General features: G+C 40.0%; 2 protein-coding genes across 12 annotated transcripts in view; one reads left to right on the forward strand and one right to left on the reverse strand.

The window, feature by feature from the left end:
- The window catches only part of LOC102029797 (zinc finger protein 33B-like), a 41,667-nt gene extending 33,516 nt beyond the window's left edge, over nt 1–8,151 (reverse strand). For 3 of the 4 annotated variants that reach the window (XM_013508385.1, XM_013508386.1, XM_013508383.1), the window contains exons 1-4: nt 8,055–8,151; nt 6,936–6,988; nt 2,881–3,022; nt 2,548–2,643 (exon numbers count right to left, since the gene is read on the reverse strand). In XM_013508385.1, coding sequence (XP_013363839.1) covers nt 2,548–2,643; nt 2,881–3,022; nt 6,936–6,944 — 247 coding nt within the window. In that variant the 5' untranslated portion in view covers nt 6,945–6,988; nt 8,055–8,151. The remainder of the gene's footprint in view (nt 1–2,547; nt 2,644–2,880; nt 3,023–6,935; nt 6,989–8,054) is intronic. The other variant, XM_013508384.1, reaches the window with a different exon arrangement.
- A 7,529-nt stretch (nt 8,152–15,680) lies between these two features.
- The window catches only part of Znf25 (zinc finger protein 25), a 25,493-nt gene continuing 19,170 nt past the window's right edge, over nt 15,681–22,003 (forward strand). For 2 of the 8 annotated variants that reach the window (XR_001232205.1, XM_013508405.1), the window contains exons 1-2: nt 15,682–16,314; nt 17,402–17,518. Coding sequence is in view for 7 of the 8 variants with exons in the window: in XM_013508405.1 (XP_013363859.1) it covers nt 17,504–17,518 (15 nt within the window). In the remaining variant the exon portion in view is untranslated. Of the gene's footprint in view, nt 16,315–17,401; nt 17,519–22,003 lie in introns of all 8 variants that reach the window. The other 6 variants (XM_013508403.1, XM_013508404.1, XM_013508402.1 and 3 more) reach the window with 6 other exon arrangements.

The raw sequence follows: 22,003 nt of genomic DNA on the forward strand, positions 1-22,003 counted from the left end.
ATTAATTTTTCAAAACACCTTTAAAAATCAGAAGAAAAAGGAACATATCCCTATTAATTTGATGATCCCTACATTACCCTCACATCAAAATCAGACATAAGCAAACAGGGACCAATGTGTCTTATGAATAAAAAGCTATATAACCTCAACAAATATAAGCAAACTATATCAGGTCACACACAAGAGATTATATAGCTTGATCAAGTGGGATTCACAATAGAAATGCAAAATTGGTTTCATGAGTTGAAAACCAATTAATGTAACATAAATAAAAGACAGTAATCACATGATCATCTCAATACATACAGATTAATGCACACAACACAAATACAGAATTTGACACAATCTAACATTCTTTGATTAAAAACAATCAACAAACTAGGAATACAAGTAAACTTCCTCAATTTGATGAAAGGCAGCTTTGAAAAGCCCAGAGCTAACAACATACTACACAATGAAAAGAAGAATGGTCTCTGTCAGCGAATACGAACAATGTAAGAATGTCCTCTGGCCACACTCTAGCTAAGGGGGCAAAGGGGCATCAAGATAGAAAAAGAAGCAAAATTATGTATTTGCAGTTGGCTAGTCTTGTATAAAGAATCCAAATTCTTTTAAAATCTATAATAATATGCTTATAGTTCACAATCTGGCCCTTTTTAAAAATTTTCATGGGTACTTGAGGAAAAAAACGTAGTCTTCTTTTGTTGCTATGGGCACTTTTCTATAGATGCTGCTTCGTTTTTTTTTTTTTTTTTGTTTTTTTGAGGAAAAAAACGTAGTCTTCTTTTGTTGCTATGGGCACTTTTCTATAGATGCTGCTTCGTTTTTTTTTTTTTGTTTGTTTTTTGTTTTTGGTTTTTCTCCGGTACCAGGAACCAAACTCACGACTTTGCGCTTGCCAGGCAGGCGTTTTGACGCTGAGCTAAATCCCCAGCCCCTATAGATGCTGCTTCAATCCACTGGGTAATGGTGCTGGAGCTGTCCTATTCTTCTAAAGTTGCTATTAATTTAATAATGTCTAATGATTCTGTGTGATGAATTCTCCAGCTATCATTAACAATTTGCTTATTTCTTTTTTTAGCTGTCAGTTTTGAACTTTGGAATTCTGTTGCTTACTAAGACACACTTAGAATTACTAGACATATGTTGGACTGATCATTTTTATATTAATCTTTTTCTCAAATAATTTTCATTGCTCTGGAGTCTATTTTATCTTATACTAATAGAATCATTCTTACTTTCTATCTTTACTTATTCCTTATCAAATTATGTTGCTAACTATGTTATGAGTTTTCTATCAATATAAAAACTTCTTTTAAGAACTTGGGATTAAACCCAAGTCTTCTGCACTGAGTTACACCCCCAGGTGTCTTCTATTTTACTGAGAGAGGGTCTCACTAACCAAGTCACTAAGTTGCCCAGGCTTGGACTGAAACCTCTATAAACTGTGAGCCAAAATAAACTTTTCCTCCTGTAACTCTAGATGTCAACTGTTTTGTCTCAGCAACAAGGGATATTCTACAAATACATTTAGAGGTTTTTTTACTGCTATATTCTCAGCTCTTAAAAAATGGCTAGCACATAGCAAAAACTCAAAAATTATTTGAGTCAAAAAATGAGCATACTGGAGCTACATCCCGTGCCTTCCATCTGCTTCCATCACTTGCTTTGACAGCTCATCAAGCTCCCAGGAGCCAGAATGGTGCAGCAGATCAAAACCAATGAGGCAGGGCTGGGGATTTAGCTCAGCAGCACAGCGCCTGCCCAGCAAGCACAAGGTCTTGAGTTCGATCCCTGGTACCAGAAAACAAAAACAAAATCAATGAGGCCTTTCAGCCTTGGCTGGTGCAGGAGATAAACTTGTAGTAGCTGATTTCTCAGCCACATGGTGTGGGCCTTGAAAAATGATCACACCTTTCTTTCATGCCCTGTCTGAAAAACATTCCAATGCATTGCTCCTTGAAGTAGATGTAGATGACTGTCAGGATGTCCCTGCAAAGTATGAAGTCAAATGCATGGCAACCTTCGTTTTTTAAAAAGAGTAAGAAGGTGAGTGAGTTTTCTGGTGTTAATAAGGAAAAGCTTGACGCCACCATTAATGAATTAATCTAATTGTGTTTTCTGAAGAACTGGCTATCAGCTGTTTAAAACTCTTAATTTTTTTATTTACAAAAAAATATAAAGTATGGAAACTATATACCCAACTGCCATCTGATTATAAATGACAATAAAATATTAATTCTACCCTTTTTTAAAAAAATGAGTACATCAAAGAACATCTGACAATGGAAAGTGGAGAGGACAAGGGAGGTAAAGTGGGAAACTGAGATGGCTCTGCAAAACATGGAATAGCCAAGAAAAGCAAGAGCAAAGATTGGATTACTGGCAGATATAAATAGAAAATACTTTAAATGAATCAAAAAACACTTGACAATGGCATTAGAAGGTTGAGTTTAGAAATCAGAAAAAAATTTCAGGGTAGCCAACCCTTTAACTGCAGGTAAGTAATGACTCTTCTGATGGTTTGTGCAGTACAGATTAACTCACCCAGGAAGCTTGGCCTTGGGAATTCTTCCTCCAATATCCATGGCTCTTCTCCTTGCTCCAGTCTGAAGATCAACTCTGGCTTTGTCATACAATACCCTGTTAATGGGAAATGATTAAGGACTCGGGCTGTCATGGCTTCTGATGGAGGGAATGCACAATGCCACTAGAACACCTCACTGGAGAGGTGAACACAAATATTTTCTGGTGCACAAAACTAACAAATCTATACTCTTGGATTACTCAAACAGAATCTCAAATAATTACATTGCACAGTGCCATATGCTCCACAATGAAAGAGATAAACAAATGCTACTGTAATCATATAATGCATACCCTTACCCACGGAGACCAGGTGGCTGTAGTTCTCCAGCATCACATCTCTGTACAGGGACTTCTGGCTCGGGTCTAGGTGCTGCCACTCCTCCTGGGTGAAGCCTACAGTCACATCCTTAAATGATACAGATCCATGGAGTTTCTGTTCAGTTAAAAATGTATAGCATTAGGTGACATGGAAAAAGATATACTGCATGCACTTTATAGCTTGTGAAAATTATTTAAGAATTTTTGGGGCATATACTTCAGAGGGAAAGAAAACTAACTGGTATACTCTCCTATTGCCTTACGGTATTAATTTATGCAAAGAAAAATCAGCAGTCCCCACAGTGTGTGTGGGACTATTAGTGTGGTTGTAAATAGTAAGATGAATAATATTTTTATTTCAGGAATATATAATCTCATAAGGAAATAAATGTAGTATTATGTTGCAAGTGCTAAAATGAAACTGCATACAATACAGACAAATGATACAAATAAGGAGCAAAATTAGCTCTACTTTGAATTTCACTGGGAAGTCAGCTGAAGATAATACTGTACTGCATCCCCAGAAGGATTAGGACCATGACACAAACAACGGCAGGACCCTCTCACACACTCAAGAAACCAGCAACAGGGCAAGAAGCGCAGGAGGACAGGAGCTGTGACCTGGTGCTGCCATGAGAAAAAAGGCCAGGAGAACACTAACGAAAGTCATTAGGCAGTGGGTTTACACAAACATTTATACTTACAAATTATAGAAGTAAACTGCCAATACATTTATTATGCATTCCAACTTCTCATTCAGATTTTAAAATGCAGAAATACATCTTAATATTTTATTTGATTGCAATACATATTCCATGCTCTAATTGTTCAATTCAGAGGCAATCGTTAGGATGTGTAGAAAATGGAAGGACTTTGAAACTACTATGATTGTGAAATCTGTGAAGTACATACTGTGAAGTACATAGTTGATAGCCAATTGGTTTGTTTGGACACCCTCTTAAATGCATATCTATTTTAGGGGTCACTGCTGTGTTAAAAAGGAGGGCAGTGAAGAGATGTGAGCATATACTGAAACAATGTGGGCAGGATTTTATTTATAGAACCTATTCTCTTGAGAAAGGCAAGAGACAACTAAAGGACAAAACACCATCACTTAGGCAAACTACCACAGCAGAAATTGGGATGCAAACAGGGCACTGATGACAGGAGTGGTCACCAACTCAGGGGGCATCCACGAGAACAGTGGACACTAGACTGGAGTGGTATTTTAGCAAGACGGGGCATCCACGAGAACAGTGGACACTAGACTGGAGTGGTATTTTAGCAAGACGGGGCTTACACGAGCTAGATCTGAAGCATAATACTGAAGAGTTAGAATGAAAGTAAATATCTGAGAGATATTACAATTTGGAAGCTGATTCTTCAAGAGTTAACTGGAGGCTCTCAGAGAACCTATGAAAGAAAATACAAATACAAATACAATAAAGAAAATACAATAAAGTCTGAGGGAAAAATATTATCTTATATCTGGCTTAAAGAGAGAACGGAATATGAAGATCAGGAATTTCCTGGAACCATGGAAATTCAAGTAAGAATAGTTTTAAAAACCAGCTAATATCAATAGATGCAGAAAAGTATGATTTAAAAAATGCTTGACATGGCTGGGAGTGCTGGTGCACACCTGTAATCTTCGCACTCAGGAGACTGAGGTAGGAGGGTCGCTGCAAGTTTGAGGCAAGCCTGGGCTGCAAAGTGAGTTCAAGGCCAGCCTGAACTGCATAGTGAAACCCTGTCTCAAAAAAGACACATACACACACACACACACACACACACACACACACACTCACACATAAAAAAAAAAAACAAGCGAACAAACAAAACACTTGGCAAACTAGGAATGGAAAGGAATTTCCTCAGTATGATAAAGGGTTTCCATAAATGGTTACAGCAAACACCACATTAACACTAAAATATGGGAAGCATTTAACTTAATAACTAGGACCAACGTAAGGATGCCTGCTATGCCAAATTTTAATCAACATTTTTCTACAGTTTTTAGAGAAGTAACATAATTATGCACACACAGAAAATCCAAATAAAAGCATATTGTAGGATGTAGGTACTCGTTCAGTATAACAAATCTTAGCTATTTCTACAAGCAAACAATATTAAATTTTGAAAGGTATAATTAATAATAGCATGAAAAATAAAACACACAGAGAATTACAAGCTATAATGAAGAAACCAAAGAAAGCTACAGATGAGAAGGCTCAATATGAGGAAAAATATCAGTTCTATCCATGCTGTGGTACAGATGCATTGCAATCTCAAAAAATTCCCAGCAGATACTTTGATGGTCATTAGACAAGCTAATGCTAAAACATATGGAAATAGAGTTTCAGATAGACAAGGCAATCTTGAAGAAAATCTAAGCCAGAAGAAACACTGCCATATATCAAGTATTATTATTAATGTGACAAAATCAATGTGTAACACAGGCACACGGATTTTCAAAAGCAGCAAAGGAACAGAGCCCCAAGACAGAGACACACATGTATGGTCACTTGATTCATGACAAGGGTGACATAAGCACAATCATTTGGTAAACAGTGCTAGTGAAATTATAATTCATATTTATTTTTATCTTAAGAGTGAACCAATATCCATCTTAGTATAAACTTGCAAAGTTAAAGCAGTAAAAATTTTACCTCATGAAAAGATCCCTTAAGACATAAATTAACCATACCACATTAAAGGTAGCAATCCATCTTTATCAAAGCATACAGAACAAAAATGCAAACCACATACTCAGATAATATATATGACAAAGAACTCTTATTGCTAGCATAAAAAGAAATTTATACAGGGAAAGGTCTCGTTTATTCTTTCATTGAAGGAATTAATGTGAACCAAAAAGAGGTATGCTAGCTCAACAGCAAACCATAAACCAAATATTTCAATAGAAACATGGAAGTCAGAAGACACCGGGCAAAATTCCAGCAAGCAATCTGTAAATGTGAAAAACAAAATAGAACAATATTTTATAATGCTAAATAAAAAGCCACCAGAAAAATCAAAATTCTGTAAAAATATCCTAAAATGAATGTATCTTCCAGATGAAGGCTGAAAAATACACAATAAACACAGACAACACAAAAAACCTATACCTCTTCTAGCTCAAAGAAACTGACACTGGATGGGAGAACAAAAGGAATGTAGAAAACTCAGAACAAAACAAAACCTTAATGCACCATAGCCATGCCTTTTGAACTGTACCATGACTCCTACAGTACAGTATGTCTCAGCATGACAATGAGCACTAGATGAGGATAACTGGAGTCAAACCATTTGCAGACTCTTACATTGTGAAGTGATAAATTACTAATTTGATACAGGTGTTCATACAGGAATGCAGGCCAATGCTTCCTCTCAATGTTGTAAATTATACATCAGGATCAAACAAGATGATCCAAAAACCGACACTACTTGAACCATGTCTCTAACCCTTTTTAACACCACTATAGTTTAAGGCAGTGGTGGCGAAACTTTTAGAGACCATGTGCCCAAACTGAAACTCCAAACCCACTTGTTCACTGCAAAATGCCAACACTGCAATGAAACCCAAAAATCCGATGTTAGGCTGCTGGGGCAAGTTAGCTCATGAACCTGTTGTGGCACACATGCCATAAATTCGCCACCACTGATTTAAAGTAATTCACCCTGGAAGATCTCATTCACCCTGGAAGGTTATTGAACATGTGTCCCTATGTTATGACCAAAAAAAGTATCTTCCAGGAAGTCTTTGTCTTTGAAGGATCCAGTCTTCTGTATGGAGTATACAGTGTATTCCTTTCTCCCATGGTAGGCAGAAATATTGGAGACATATCTGCAGCTCACAAGAGTGACTCTAAGATCATATGATCAGTATATGGCAACATACCAACTTAATCTTCCCATAGATCTATTACTTTATATTTTTTTGTGAAGCTTGATTTTTATCTATACCTAATTTCTCACTTAACATACTGACTCTTACAAATAACATGGGGAATTAATAAATGACTTACCTTGCTCATTTTGTGCTATTCTTCGACAGATGCAGGCAATTCTCAAGCTACAACTGGGTTAGAAGAAGAAAGATAGGGTGAAGTATAATTTGTCCTACCTAGTAAACACATACACCCCCTAGATGAAATGCTCTCTGTGGGAAAATGTCCCTGCCCTTTTCACACTTTAGGATCATCAGAAGGAATGGTGAAAAATCTACGGCTCTAATATAATCATGTAGCTCTTGAGCACAAAATTTTTTCACTGGATAAATGTGAATATGTGTATCCCAAGGATTTTACGTTTAAATCTCCCTTGATGCTCACAAATACGTATATGTAACAAAAATATTGGTCATACAAGTTAACACTTTCTCATGAAGGAACAAGTTAACAATGTTCCTAATGAAGAACATTACCACTTCACTAAAACTGTTATTTTAAAAAAATATTTAGGGTTAACGATCAATTTTCTCACTAATATTACTGAGCCGTTGGTTAGTGAATGCACAAAAAGCCACAAAAAGTAGTCCTTCAAGAAAAAAGTTTTAGTATCTTTAAATTGTGTTGTTTCTAAAAGGTGTGCTTCATTTAAAAATGTCCTTTGACATATGTAAAAATGTACACAGTATGGGCTTGGGAGTCAAGGGATCAGACATTAAGTCACCACCACTAACCAACTGAGATCCTGAAAAGGTCACTGGCCTCCAAAAATTTTTTTCTTCTACTACCAAATAAGAACAGATAATTCTGCAAGCTACCGGAGGAGTGCTAGAGCAATCAAGGTCTGGGATGCCCAGACAGGGCTGGCCGCTGGCCTCAAGGCCATGCCCCGGAAGCCCATCACACACGCGTCTCCCAGAAGCACCGCCCGTCCCGGGATACAGGGCTCAAGATCATGCACGCCCAGACATTCCCTTGCGGTACCACCTCCGCTGGATGACACGATGGCGCATGCGCACACTTGCTCCACCCGCGGCCCCACCGACCGCCCAGAGAGAAGAGCGCAGTCCTCTGGGCGCTGGGACTGGACCTGTGCTGACCCGCCCTCACATCCTGACAAAGAGGCCCCGTCCTGGGTACCGTGGGCTCTTCCCCATTTTTGGGCACTTGCCCCTCGCCCAGCTCTTTGGAACTCACCCGTCGATCACGGGTCGTGTTGCAGGGCCCGAAACAGCCGCAGCTGGGAAGCCCCGGACTGCCTCCCAGCTGAGGCCCGCGGAAAACAAGGGGCGGCCGCTGCACGAGGCATGCGCAGAGCCCGCACGGGATTGGCCACGGCTGGAAAACTTACTTTCCCGTGAGGCCCCGCGCACCGCTGTCTGAAGTGGCGCCGGGTCTCTGGGTCCGATTTGGCGAGGTCTGCGGTTCGCAGGATTATGGGTGCTGGGGAGATGCGCTGGCTACAGGGGTGCCGTTTAGATGCGGAGCTGTCCGGTGAGGAAAGCTGCAAATCACGTTTAAACAGACAAATCCGCTCATACAGACCCATTATCCGACGCCGCCCTCAGTGAACCTGTCAGGAAAAAATAGGTGCGAGGACAAAATCCCTAGTTAGAAAGAAGTGGTAGGAAATAGGCACGACCCAAAAGAACATAAATTTCATATGTTCTCTGCGTGTTAAAATTATAAAGCAATAAAGTTGGTTGAATAAAGCCTCTTATAGGAAGGTTATTCTTTAACACAATTTCATTTAAAAATCTCAACTTTTTAATATAGTTTTCTCATTGCTAGTGAGTTGTGTACTTCACAAAAGCATTCTTGACTTCATCTGGGATAAGGACACCTAAATTAACATAAGTTTTAAACCCGAGAAAGGCCTTACAAATATCTATAGTATTTCTCAATATTGGTCAGCTTTCTGTTGGTAGGATAAAATACCTGACAATCATTAAGAGGTTTATTTAGGGGCTGGGGATTTAGCTCAGCGGCACAGCGCCGGTCTGGCAAGTGCAAGGTCTTGAGTTTGATTCCGGGTACCGGGGGGGGGGGGGAAGGAGGTTTATTTGGCTTATAGTTTCAGAGGGTTTTGTCCATGTTCAGTTGACTCTAGAGAAACATCACAGAATGGGTTGTGGAACAAAGCTGCTCATGTCATGGCAGCTGTGAAGCAGAACATAGGGGAAGAGCACCAGAGAGAGATGTCTTCCAAAGGAGCATCCTCAATGATCCACCTTCTCCAACCAGGCCCCACATCCTAACGGCATATTTAGTTGTGAACATCAGTGGGTTAGTCCATTGACGAATATAGCTCTCCCACGATCAAATCACCTCTCCAGGAGTTTTCATCCAATTAAGCTGACAAGATTAGCTGGCACATGCTCTATTCAAAATAGTTCAGTAAGGGTTTCCTGGGAGTAAGATGCTTTAAGAGTATTTTTAAAATACAGCATAATAAATGTACCATTTCCAAACAATGAAGGAAACCTTCTTTTATTTCCTTAAACATAGATTTCTTTAGGTCTTAGGGAAATAATAGGCAACACTTGGGCCCTCAAAGGAAGTTTCCATGCCTTAGTTTTTTCTTGTGTGTGGTCACACTTTCCTCTTTATTTTCTTTCTTGTAATTTGTTATTTATTATTAAAAACTGGGTATTTTGGGTAATATATTGTAGCAAATGGGCCTTTAGATCCCCCATATGGGCATACTGCTGTGTTTGCCAGCACTGGGATTACAGGTGTGTGCCACCATGCCCACCCAGGTTTTGTTTGTTTATTTTGCTTTTTTGGTACTGGGAATCGAATTTAGAACCTGTGCCTGCCAGGCAGGTGCTGTGCCACTGAGCTATATCCCCAGCATGCCCATTCAGTTTAGATGCAGTGGGTGTTTTGTTTTGTTTTGGTTTTGTATTTTTTGAGACAGGGTCTCACTATGTAGTGCAGCTGACCTTGAACTCACTTATGTAGCCCAGGCTGACCTCAAATTCATGGTGACTCTCCTGCCTCAACCTCCTGAGTGCTGGGATTACAGGTGTGTGCCACCAGGCCTAGCAGATATCAGTGTTTCTAACAGTGTTCTTTTTGACTCTCTGATCTTGATATTAAGCTGTTGGGTCTTTATTAGTCATTACTAATTTCTTGCTGATAAAGGCACTGTTTTCCACAATGCCCTGAATGATCCAGTTAAATCCAGGTGACCTTGGCAAAAGTAGCCTTTGAGGCCAGGCTTGCAGATTCTTTCTGACTCAAGAGTAAGTTTTTGGCCGGGCATGGTGGCGCACACCTGTAATCCCAGCACTCGGGAGGCTGAGGCAGGAGGATCATTGTGAGTTCGAGACCAGCCTGGGCTACAAAGTGAGCTCAAGGCCAGCCTGAACTACACAGCAAGACCCTGTCTCAAAAAGACCAAAAAAAAAAAAAGGAAGTTTTTTTTGAGCTGTATCTTTGCCTGGTTTATTCTGGTAAATTTCTAGTTGGTTATAGCATAATAGGCTGTACTTATCTATTTTTATCACATATAGGATGCCCATATTTCAAATGATTTGAAATAGCAGTTTATCAAGAATGTGAATACTGTGTCTATAATTGTTAAATATGTTTTCTCAGTTTGTGTTTTAACTTTGTTTTCTTTTAATTTGGACTTTTAAGTATGCCACAGTAACTACCTCAGTTAAGCATGCTTTTTAAAAACCCACCAATGTCACTTTCCTGCAGGCAAATTTGCTTAAGTAACACAAAGATTTTGCCCTCAAAGTCCTTCATTCTCTGTTGCTCCCTGCCCTCTAGTTAGGTGTGGCTGTCCCTGATGGCTCCTGTCTTATCTCTGACCTTTTGGAGTATACTGCCCTCTTCTCTCTAGGATCTGTGTTATGGTTTAGATCTAAACTCTCTCCCAGGCATTTCATATGTTTGGAGGGTGCTATATGGGATCATGGGGCTATATTCATCAATAAATTCATCTGTTGATGAGTTCAGTCATTGAATGTGCTGCTCATTCAATGGAGCTTAGTTGGAGGGGAGTGGAGCTTAGTTGCAGGGGAGTCCCTGGGGTTATGATTTGGAAGAGTGTGTTTGTGTCCCTAGCTCCTCTTTCACTGTCTGCTTCCTGGCTGCCATGGATTAAGAAACTTTTCTTCCACCAGGCCCCTCTGTTGCCCCATTTCTGCCTTGAAGCCAGCTGACTATGGACTGAACCCTCAAAAACACTGTGAGCTAAAATAAACTTCTGCTTTACATTGTGGGAGTCAGATACAGGTGTCTTCTTCCAGCCATGGGAAAGTGACTAAAACACTAAGTAATAGGGATTGCATCTGTTACTTCATTGTGTCTTCTTGTGCAGCCCCCTCTTTGTCTCAGTTGACTGACACACTGAAGCCTAACTCTTCTCTCCCAGTCAGGACTCTCCTAGGGTGGTTGTCTTAGTAGGAGTAAACTGGACAAAGGTAAAACAAGAGCTTTAAGATCTTCCAGTACACATAATCTGTGAGAGGGAAATTTAGTAATGGTTCAGACAGTTAAGATATTGGGCTATACACCAGGAGAAAGGAAGGCAAACTGTAAACATTTACCACCAAATTGGGGCATGGCTGGAGGGTACAGTACAGCTACTCTCAGAGGGAGATAGATCTCAATGCCAAATTAGGGGAAGGAGGGTGTAACTCAGTGGTAAAGTACATGTTTAGCACTCATGAATATCTAGGATGGATCTTGAAAACTATTAACACCAAAATAGATGAAAATAAAACTACAATGTCCACACCATTGTTTTTGGGTGGTTGTTGTTGTTGTTTTTGGGGTTTTTTTTTTTTTTTTGTCTTTTTGAGGGGGGACAAGTTCTCACTAAACAGTTCAGGCTGGCCTTGAGCTCACTTTGTAGCCCAGGCTGGCCTCAAACTCGCAGCGAGCCTCCTGCCTCAGCCTCCCAAGTGCTGGGATTACAGGCATGCACCACCACACCCAGCACCATTGCTGTTATTTAAAATGACTTTAACAGATTCTTATCTTTGGTCTATTTCTGTGGATTTTTTTTGTTTTTTTTTGGTTTTTCTCCGGTACCGGGAACTGAACTCACGACCTTGCGCTTGCCAGGCAGGCGCTTTGCCGCTGAGCTAAATCCCCAGCCCCACTGTGGATTTTTTTTAAACCAAGCATCAAACCTTTAAATTACTTTTATAACAACTTACATTTCCCTAACAGTTCCTGGATATTTTCCAAGGTTATTTAAAGGAGGTTAGAAATTTGTGTTGCCAAGTAAAACAAAACTGAACTCTTCATCCGAAATTTTTATTAAAGTGTTGACGGAAATTGTATTAAATTTTATAGTCTTCTGTAGAAGTAAGAGAGGCCAGGAGAAAGAAGGAAAGAAGTTAGACAGATAGGGTACAAGTCCCTGAATATTTAACCTGAGTAAACTAAAAGACAGGGTTTAAGTGTGGTAAAATGCAAAGGGCCCAAATAATTAACTTGAGTAATAACTATCAGGGCCACAGTGGAAGGCAAAGGACAAAGAACAAGTCCCTAAATAAATTGGAAAAAGTCTTAAAGGACTGAAATGCAAACAAGGCAACCTGCTTTCTGGATCTCAAAGGCCTGACAGTAAGTAACAGCATCCATGTGTTCTGTCACTGTCACTTGTACCAAAATAGTATAAAAGCCACTGGATTTAAACACCCGAGCTGTCCAGCTTTTGCAACCTCTCCCCAACTCGGGGTATGTGGTGGGGGTATGTGGAGTGCCTTTTTATTCTTTCTAATAAACATGTATCTAGTCATTTCCCACCACTTGCCATTTTGTGAGCTTCAATCTTCTTTGCCTCAGAACAAGGACCCAGAGCGGGAGGGTGCTGGTTACATAAGGATAAATGTAAAAATTACATTTTCCCTTTTACAAGGGAATTGTCTCACTTTTGATAGTTAGTCTTCACTGCCAACTTGATTAACTCGACAGATGCCTAGGAGATTAGTAAAGCACACTTCTGGGCGTGTCTGTGTGGGTCATGGCGGCATGACCTCAGGGACTATACTGGTCCCTGGCCTCTTTCTGTTTGGGCTCTTCTCTAGTTCTCTGCTTCCAGGCTGCCATGAGGTATGTGACTTTCCCTGATGTGCCCATTTGCCATAAAAGTTCTGCCTTGGAGTCCACTAACCAGGACTTAAACTTCTGAAACCATGAGCCAAAAAAGAAACCTCTCCTATCTTAAACTGTAGGTGTTGAGTATTTTGTCTCAGGACAAAAGCTGACCAATATATCCTTTTCTTTCCTTAACACTTGAGAAAACGTGTAATTCTAAAACTTGTCATTCTAAACCTAATTCTTTGAGATTTAGTAAATCTCTTCAAAAAGTAAATAAGCCTATTGCTAGTTTTACACCTAGGAAGGCCAGCTTTTTGTTTGTCAGTGCTGGGACTCAAACCCAAGGCTTTGTATATGCTGTGCCAGTGCCAGTGAACCTTTTGAGGGACCAAGTGCCTAAACTTCAACCCCCAAACCACTTATTTATCACAAAGTGACAACACTGCAACTAAACCTGAATATCCAATGCTCCCCTGCTAGGATGATGCTGGGGCAATTTGGCTCATTTGCTGATAGAGAGGGCTCTGCATGCCTGCTGTGGCACGTGTGACATAGGTTTACCATCACTGTTCTAGGCAAAGGGTGTATTACTGAGCCATAGATACCTCAGCTCCAGGAAAATCATTCTTTCTTTTTTTTTTTTTTTAGAGAGGGTCTTCCTATGTAGATCATCCTAGTTTGAATTGCTGCGTCAGCCTCCCAAGTACTAGGACTACAGGTGTGCTTCAAATCTTCCAACCCCAAGAAGATCTTTCTTAATAACTTGGGGCTGTGTCTTTGAAAGGTAAACATCAAAGAAGACCACATCCACCCTCCCTATCTCTGTGGGAAATGCCTAGGATCCTGGCTACTTATTGTAACTATTGTACCTGTCTGTCATAGAGATTTTTTAAAACTTCACTTTTCATTTGGAAAAGGCAATTACAACAGATGGCTACCCTACAATACCAGCTGATTTTAGGATGAGTTACGTGTAACAAATGGTGGCGTAAGGTCCACTTTCTTGAGGACATGTCAATTTGCCATGAAATTTACACCTTGGAGTCCACTGGCCAGGACTTAAACTTCTGAAACCATAAGCCAAACAATAAACCTCTCCTCCCTTAAACTGTGTTTTATCTAGAGAATATGTAATGGGTTGTACCTGCCTGGCAATGCAAAAATGGCGTATTTCCTTCTTTGCAAACTCATTAGTGGATTGTCTGTACATGGCAGTCTGGTTTAATGTTCACTCAATAATACAAGGTTTTTTTTTTTCTTTCTTCCATTGGTAAGTGGAATTTTCTGGGTTAGCAGGAGGCTTTAATTATTTCCATAACAACCACTATCCAGAAAATGGTATGTGTGTGCATATACATGTGTTATGGTTTCTACATGTTTTAAATTTAATTCTGTAATAATTTTTATGTTTACATAGCCATTTTGAATAGAAACTTATTTATGTAGTTGGCACAGAGCAAAGTGAAGTCGTCAAGATATTGACCACAATTTGTTCCATGTATTTCATATATCTTCCTTAGTGAAATAATAGTCATGGTATTCTAAACCAGTAACGATGGAGAGCCTCCAAATGATACACTGGAAATACTGTAATTTCCAGCCTGCTAGATGTCCCATACCCTGAGTTTATGTTCCCCAAAATCTAAAAATAAATTCTAAAGAACCGAGGTTAAGAGTAGGAAATTTTATTGAGGGAGAGACAGCTCCTGTGAGAGACCGAGAAAGTGGGTTGCCAACAAGACCACTTCTCAAAGGAAGTTTTATAGAGCAAAATCACAGTACGGGTGCGAAATCACAAGGTGGGTAAAACACGGAACAAAACTATGATCAACCAGTAAGATTACAAGTATAGTCATTTAGGCAATACTGATCCAGTGGGGAAGCAAGTCACATAGTAAGTGTACATGGAAAGAATAAAGACATATTTTGGAAGAGATGGGTCAGGAGGTCCTGGTCCCCCACCTGGGTGACTGATGCCTATTTAGAGTATCGATCATTACTGTTTATCCCTCAGGAAGGTATGCAGGTGTAGCTAGTCCATGTTTATCTTGAGGCCGGGCCTTCAAGGAGTGCACCTCCAGCCACGGTTGTTATGTGTGCTAATCTTCTGCAGTGACTCCTTCGAAGGCCTAACCCTGTCTGATTGACTATAATATTGCTACCTAACTTAGATGTCTGTAATAGTAGGTCAGGATTTGCGTAAAACTCTGAGATGCCTGTATACCTTAGAATGTAGTCTTTTTGTTTGTTTGTTTTGTTTTTTCCAGTACCGGGAATCGAACTCACGACCTTGAGCTTGCTAGGCAGGCGCTGTGCCACTGAGCTAAATCCCCAGCCCTGTCTGTATACCTTATATTAAGCTTTTTTTTTCTTTTGAGAAATGGTATGTGCGGTACTCACCTGTTTTAACTTATCACATTACTCAGCTATAATTTGCACCATTTGGGAGGGTGTTACCAGGATAAAGGCCTCATTTACGGGATAGATCGTTCTTTGCAGGTAGCTGTCTGCTCAGGCCCAAGGGCCTGCGTCACGATCCATTCTCTTTGCAGGGAGCCGGCGCGGTGGCTCTCCACTTGGGACGCCAGCCTGGCCAACTCCTTGTCTCTAGAATCCAAAAAAAACCTTTTTTTAATAGAAAATAAGAGGTATCCCTAGCGAGGCCCCACGCAGATTCCGGAGCCAAAGTCGGGAAGCTAGTGAGGCGCCTCCGCGCGGGGACTTCTGGGAGTCATGCGGGCTCTGCGCCTGCGCGAAGTCCGTGCTGTCAGTTCGGCTTTGTCCGGCGCCCCGGGGGGCTGAGGGCAAGCCCTGGTCTCCCTGGAGCGGCCGAGGGCGGGGCAGTGGCCTGAGGGAGGCCTGGCCCTGCAGGTGTGTCGGAAGCCTCTGCGGAGGCCTGCCAGGAGGGGCGGGGACCAGCGAAAGGGACAGGTCCACCAAGGGGAGGGAGAGGGGTGGCTCGGCGGGGGGGAGGGGGTCGCGCCGCGGTCACGGTCACCCACGTAGGGACTGCCTGAGTCGGACCTATGGAGGGAAGAGGCTACCCATAAAGGTGAGCTACTCGCGTTGTCACCAGGATGCTGCTGTTCCATTACAGTCTCGTTCGGGCCACACGACCATCCTTCAGGTGGTGTCACATCCACCTTCCGTTGTCAGCAGCAGCAGCTCTACAGACGCCCAGCGAGTTGGTCCACCCGGTGTTGGCAGTGCGGCTCCAGGCCTCTGTCCCGCGCGGATCACGCCCTTTCATGCGCTGACATCCAGCCCTACTGGTACCCAGCGTCGGGTTCTCCCTGCGCACCTGCAGAAGCCAGCCGCGGAGTGCACGCAATCCGGCCTCACCACGGAGTGTTCCAGTTCCAGAATCTTGGGTTCGCCCAACCTTTGGGTCAGTTTTTCTCAGGGGCTGTAACTGCTGAATGAGTAAATCAAAACCAGTTTGAGTTTTCAGTTTTTAAATTTAACTGAGAAACTGGGGGCCCTATCCAGGCCAGAGGTTTGTTTCTAGAGAAAGAAAATGGAACAGATTTTTTAAAAATCGTAAAAACTGTATTCATCCTTGTGGTATTTGGGCTTCTCAGGCAAGCTGATAGAGGTTTCTGCTGGGTATGAAAAGGGCTTCAAAATTATGAATCTGGTTGTCTTTTGCTGCACACATGAAGTACCTGTTTGGGATTCTGGTGCCATCTGCCGTTTTAAAAGCTAGATATGTCAGTGTCAGCAAATTTGGTGACCATGTTAAAGTCTACCAAGGCCTTATTATATTTTACCCCAGACCCAGCCGAAATTTTGAGAGGGCAGTGAATTCTAGGGTATTGTCTAGATTTATGGTTGAGTGAAGACTGTAAAAGACCATAATGGTACACGAAGGGTTTTTGAAGATTAATGCCTCACTTTAAAGGTGACAGTATTATAAGTAGACAATATAGTCACTGTCTTAATAAAGCCTATAGTTGAACTGAAGTCTCCAAATTCATTATGGGATACTTACATAACATATGGTATTCGAAGAATTGTATTTTGAGAAATTGTAATTTAGACAGAAGAGATGTCTCACTTTTTAAAGAACTTTGAAATGATTTTCTAATGGGGCTTATGATATTAATAGAAGAAATTATCACATGTAATTTTAAAAGCTTCTAGTATCAATAAATATTTGCTTCAGCAGCATCTATAATGCCAGAAAAGAGTTCCATGTTTGGATATATTATATACTTTATTTAAGCTATTATTCAGTGTTTAGCTTTTCAATTCATTAGTTGTTCAGTGAACAGACACATAGGTTTCAAAACAGCCAATAGGAAAGGAATGTTCAGATTCTCTCAAAAATGTCCCTAGTTCAAGATTATGTCAGAGCCATCAATGGACAGATTTGGTAGTAGTACTTCATTATCTTTCCTGTTCATTCTGATGTGTCAAAGGGACATTCCTTAGAAGGTTATCTTACTAAAATGTTGTGTGGAAATTTCTCACAGGTGATTCCTGGAGCTGCAAGACACTGTCTCTTATGACTTTTTTCCTCCAACTTTTCCCGTTCTGGCCTCATAGTTTCTACCCTTTCCCGAGATCCGCAAAAAATGAACAAGTTCAAAGTGAGTCATTTATTTAGCCCTTTGTTTCACTGTGTGTGTGTGTGTGTGTGTGTGTTTGATGAGTTGTTTTTAAAAAAGTCTACGTATTAAATTAGAAAAGTAGAAATAATTAAAAATCACACTGGGAGAAAATTCTTTGAATAAAACAGCAGCTCTCCACAAAATGTGATCTGCTGAGTGCTAGGAGTTCTGAGACCTCCTTGAGGTCTGGGGAGGCTGAGGCAGGAGGATCATTGTGAGTTTGAGACCAGCCTGGGCTACAAAGTGAGCTCAAGGCCAGCCTGAACTGCATAGTGAGACCCTGTCTCATAAAAAAGACCAAAAATAAATAAATAAATCTTGACCCTCAAGTATACATCTTTTTAATATTCTGTGCAACAAAATGGGAAGTTCCCATAAAACCCTTCTGTTGCCTCCTGAACTGTGATGGTTGGTTGTCACAAGGACAAGCATTCATTTGACTTGTGCAAATGCATTGCCATTTTTTTTATCAGATACCTTTTTTACTTGAAAGAACAACTGCTAAACAAACTATGGTTATTCACACTTTTGTATTTAACATTTTCTCAAAAGTGATCAAGTGAGTCTGCTACTTTAAAGCAAACAACTTGGTGTTGGTTTCAGTACTGCAAATAGAACCCAGCAGCACATTACCACTGAGCTGCACCCCTGCAGTCTTTTTATCTTTTGAGGCAGGTTGTCTTTGTTGTCCTAAGTACCCCAGGCTTGGCCTTGAACTTGAGATCCTCTTGCGAAGCCTGCCTAAGTGTTAGAATTATGGTTGTGTCAACCACACACAACAATATTTTTCACCAGTGTCAAAATTTAAGCTTTAAGGTAAAAATTACAATTTTGGAAAACTTGTGTCCTCCATTATGAACTTGAGACTTTCCTACTAAAGACTTTCCTAGGAAGGATGATATTGAGACTAACAAGTATTCAAGTACAATTAGTAAAATGTATAATAAAATGCACCAGCATTTGAGTAGTATTTCTGAGGTATATGCTCAGAGGCAAACTCATAATTTGAGAGGATGGAACAATATAAAGAAGTGAGGAATAGGCTGTAGGGTTTATTAGGGAACAACGTTCTGAAAGGCAGGGTTTTTTTGGGTTTTGTTTTGTTTTGTTTTTTATCTGGTACCAAACTCAGGACCTCAAGCTTGCCAGGAAAGTGCTGTGCCCCTGCCTATATCCCTGGCCCTGAAAGGCAGTGTTTGAGGAAAGTCCTGAATTAACTGAGACGGGGAGCTAGATAGATATCTAGGGAAGAATGATCTAGATGGGAGGAACAACTGAGGCATGTTCCAAAATGAGTATTCAGACACTGAGGATAGAGAAGTGACTTAGGGGGAGACTGATGAGAATTAAAGCGATGAACTAGAGCATAGGAGATATAGGGCTGGAGTAGTCTCCTTACCTAACCCATAAAAAATTAGCTGCAATTTAAGATTTCTGTCTAGCTAATGAGTTGCTTCCAAAAACAACCTTTCTGTAGAAATCCCTATTAAAAAGCAAACAAACAAAACATCTCTCCTGAGCTGGCTTTGTGGGAGACAATTCAGGGCTGTCCTGACTCAATGTCCCTGAACTACAATTCTTTTTTTCTTTAGTCCTTGAGATTGAACCCAGGGCCTTCCCACTGAGCTACATCCCCAGCCTAAAGGTTAGGATGTCAACACTTTTTTGGCGGACACACAATTCACCCACTTATATACACGTAGGTAAAACCTGAAGCAGAGGAGAGGGTAATTGGTGAATGGTCTATGGCAGTAGAAATGACTAATGAATCTGTTTTTTTTCTCTCTTTTAAGAGTCTGTCTCACTCTTGTCCAGGCTGCTCTATAACTTCTGAGCTCAAGTGATTCTCCCTTCTCAGTCTCTTAAGTAGCTGGGACTATGGGACCCAGCTCCTCCTCTGGAGTAATTTTGACTGTGCAGTTGTTACTAGCAAGGCGTCAAATTTTTTGACGCAGATCTTGAAACTTTTTTGTTTGTTCATAGCCATTTTAGCCACAGTTGGTTTCTTTTACCTTTCTTTATTCTACCTCTTAATTTCTGTTGGCCTGACTTTCTTCTGTATTAAGACACCCTTTATAGTTACTGCTTTTACTTTGTTTGTTTTAGGGAGAGTTTGCTGGTAGAAACCTATTTTATTTATCTGAAATATTGGTGAAAACTTCCAGTGTGTTATGAGTCTATTATCTCCTTTATTGACTGTTAAGCCTATTTTTATGTTAGTTTATTGATTAGTCTGGAAATTATAATATGCACAATTAACTTATTCAGTATTTTCAAATAATATACTATTTATTCATAAGCAGTGAAATAAATTTTCAATAGTATAACTCTCTTAATACCCCCTTTACCTTTTGTGATCTTTGTCTTACAGCTCATTTCTCATATATTTTTAACTTTAAATACTTTTGCTTTAAACGGTTACCACTATTTTAAAGAAACAAGTACACATGTGTGTGCAAATAAAAGTTTTTTATGAATATATGTATCCTTTGGGTACTCTTTATTCTTTCCTGTAGATCTGATTTATTTCACTAATATCTTTTTCATAAGTCTAAAGAACTTATTTTATCATTTCAGTACTAATAGTAACAAATTGACTTGAATTTCTGAAAATGTTTTTCACTTTGATTTTTGAAGGATATACTTGTTGAATTCAAAACTCTATATAGAGAGTTTTCTTTGCTTCTGTACTTTTAGGATATATTTGTCTTCTGTGGTTTCTGATTAGAAGGCTATTATTCCCTTGAACATAATTATACTTTAGTTTTTTAACATTTAGACTGTCATGTGTGCAGGTATAGTTTGTTGTGTGTTAATCCTTCTGAGAGCCTAATGAAGACCTGTAGGTTATTTCCTTTTCCATTTTAAAAAATAGTTGGAGCTGGGCATGGTGGCACATGCCTGTAATCCCAGTACTTAGGAGGCTGTGGCAGGAGGATCACAAAAATTTCAAGGCCAGCCTGGGCTATTAGTGAGTTCAAGACCAGCCTGAACTACATAACAAGACCTGTCTCAAATTAAATACATACATACACACATAGTTGGGTGCTCACTTTTGAAATATTCTCTTTGCCCCATTCTCTTTTCTTAGGATTCCAGTTACATAAATGTTGAACTATGTATACATTATTCTAAATGCCTCAAATGCTATTTAGACTGGGTTTTTTTTTTGGGGGGGTCCTTTTTGGATGATATCTAATGAGCTGATTTTTTTTTCCAGTTCATAGTTCCCTTCTTCTGCTCTGCCCATTCTCTTCATAATCCCATGAAATCTACTTCTGATAATGTATTTTTAAATTCTAATTTTTTCTCTGATAAATTTCCCATCCTTTCATCTGTCTTGTCTGCTTTACTACATCATTTCAGATTTTTATCATAATTACTTTAAAGTTCTTATCTGCTAATACTAACATCTAGATTATCTGTGGGTCTCCTTCATTTGGCCCCATTATGTAGTCTGAATCAGTGTTCTACTTCTTTAAATGTCTCATAATTTACTATTAAATGTTGGATATTATGTTTAGAATAACAGTAGATTCTTCTAGAGATTGAGGTAAATAATAGCCCCAGAAAATGATACAACCCTTCTTCTCTCTGGTTGCTGTGTCAGCCTGACATATATTTGAGCTGGCCATGGGCTTCAGTTAGATTCAGCTCACTGATCTCCAGTGATCTGAGGCAGGATTAAGGCATGGGTTGTGACACCAAGGCCCCCATCTGCATTTTAGCCTTGCCACCAGCTGTTCTTTGGGTAGCTGAAGACTTTCTGCCTGGCAGGCAGTGCTTTCCCCACCTAAGTTGTCCCCACCTGGAGTACTGTTCTTAGCTTTTTGAGTTTGCTGGACTAAGGCAAGGCCCTTTGGGAAAAAAATGGTGGGTATTTGTATTTTAGAGCATCCAAATCTATTATGGAGCTTCCTATTTGGTTCCAGAAACTGCTTCCCCTTTTGGACTAAGATGACCATTTAGAGATAGCTGATAGGAAGTAAAACTGTTCCATAGATAGGAAGCTTCTGTTGGAGACCTCTTGGATATAAAATCCCTTTAGTCATCAGGTAGTATCAAAAGCAGTTGGTGCAGTCATTGTTGACTTGCTTTGTGACTGGCACTTTTAGGGATTCAAACCCACAAGCAAACATTAAAAGTTTGTTATTCTCTCCAAATTGCCCCCAGAAATGAAAGTAGTTGTTTTCTTTTCTCTTTTTAAGTGTTCTGATCTGAATTTTGGCCTTTGTTCATCTTTGGGATTATCAGTTCTCTGACTGATTTTAGAGGCCTTATAATTTCCTATGTAAAGGGCTTATTTTGTCAGGGTGAGATCAGTTTATTTTTTGACACTCTATATTCTACTCAGAATTAAATTTTTTCCTTGTTCGAGAAATGCCTGTTCTAACCTGCTTTGTGCTATCTTTGTCCTGGCTATGAAACTCGGAAATACCCTGAAAATTCTTTTTTTTTTTTTTT

This window comes from Chinchilla lanigera, unplaced genomic scaffold (assembly GCF_000276665.1).
Source record: "Chinchilla lanigera isolate Chin_1 unplaced genomic scaffold, ChiLan1.0 scaffold00145, whole genome shotgun sequence".
NCBI lineage: Eukaryota > Metazoa > Chordata > Mammalia > Rodentia > Chinchillidae > Chinchilla > Chinchilla lanigera.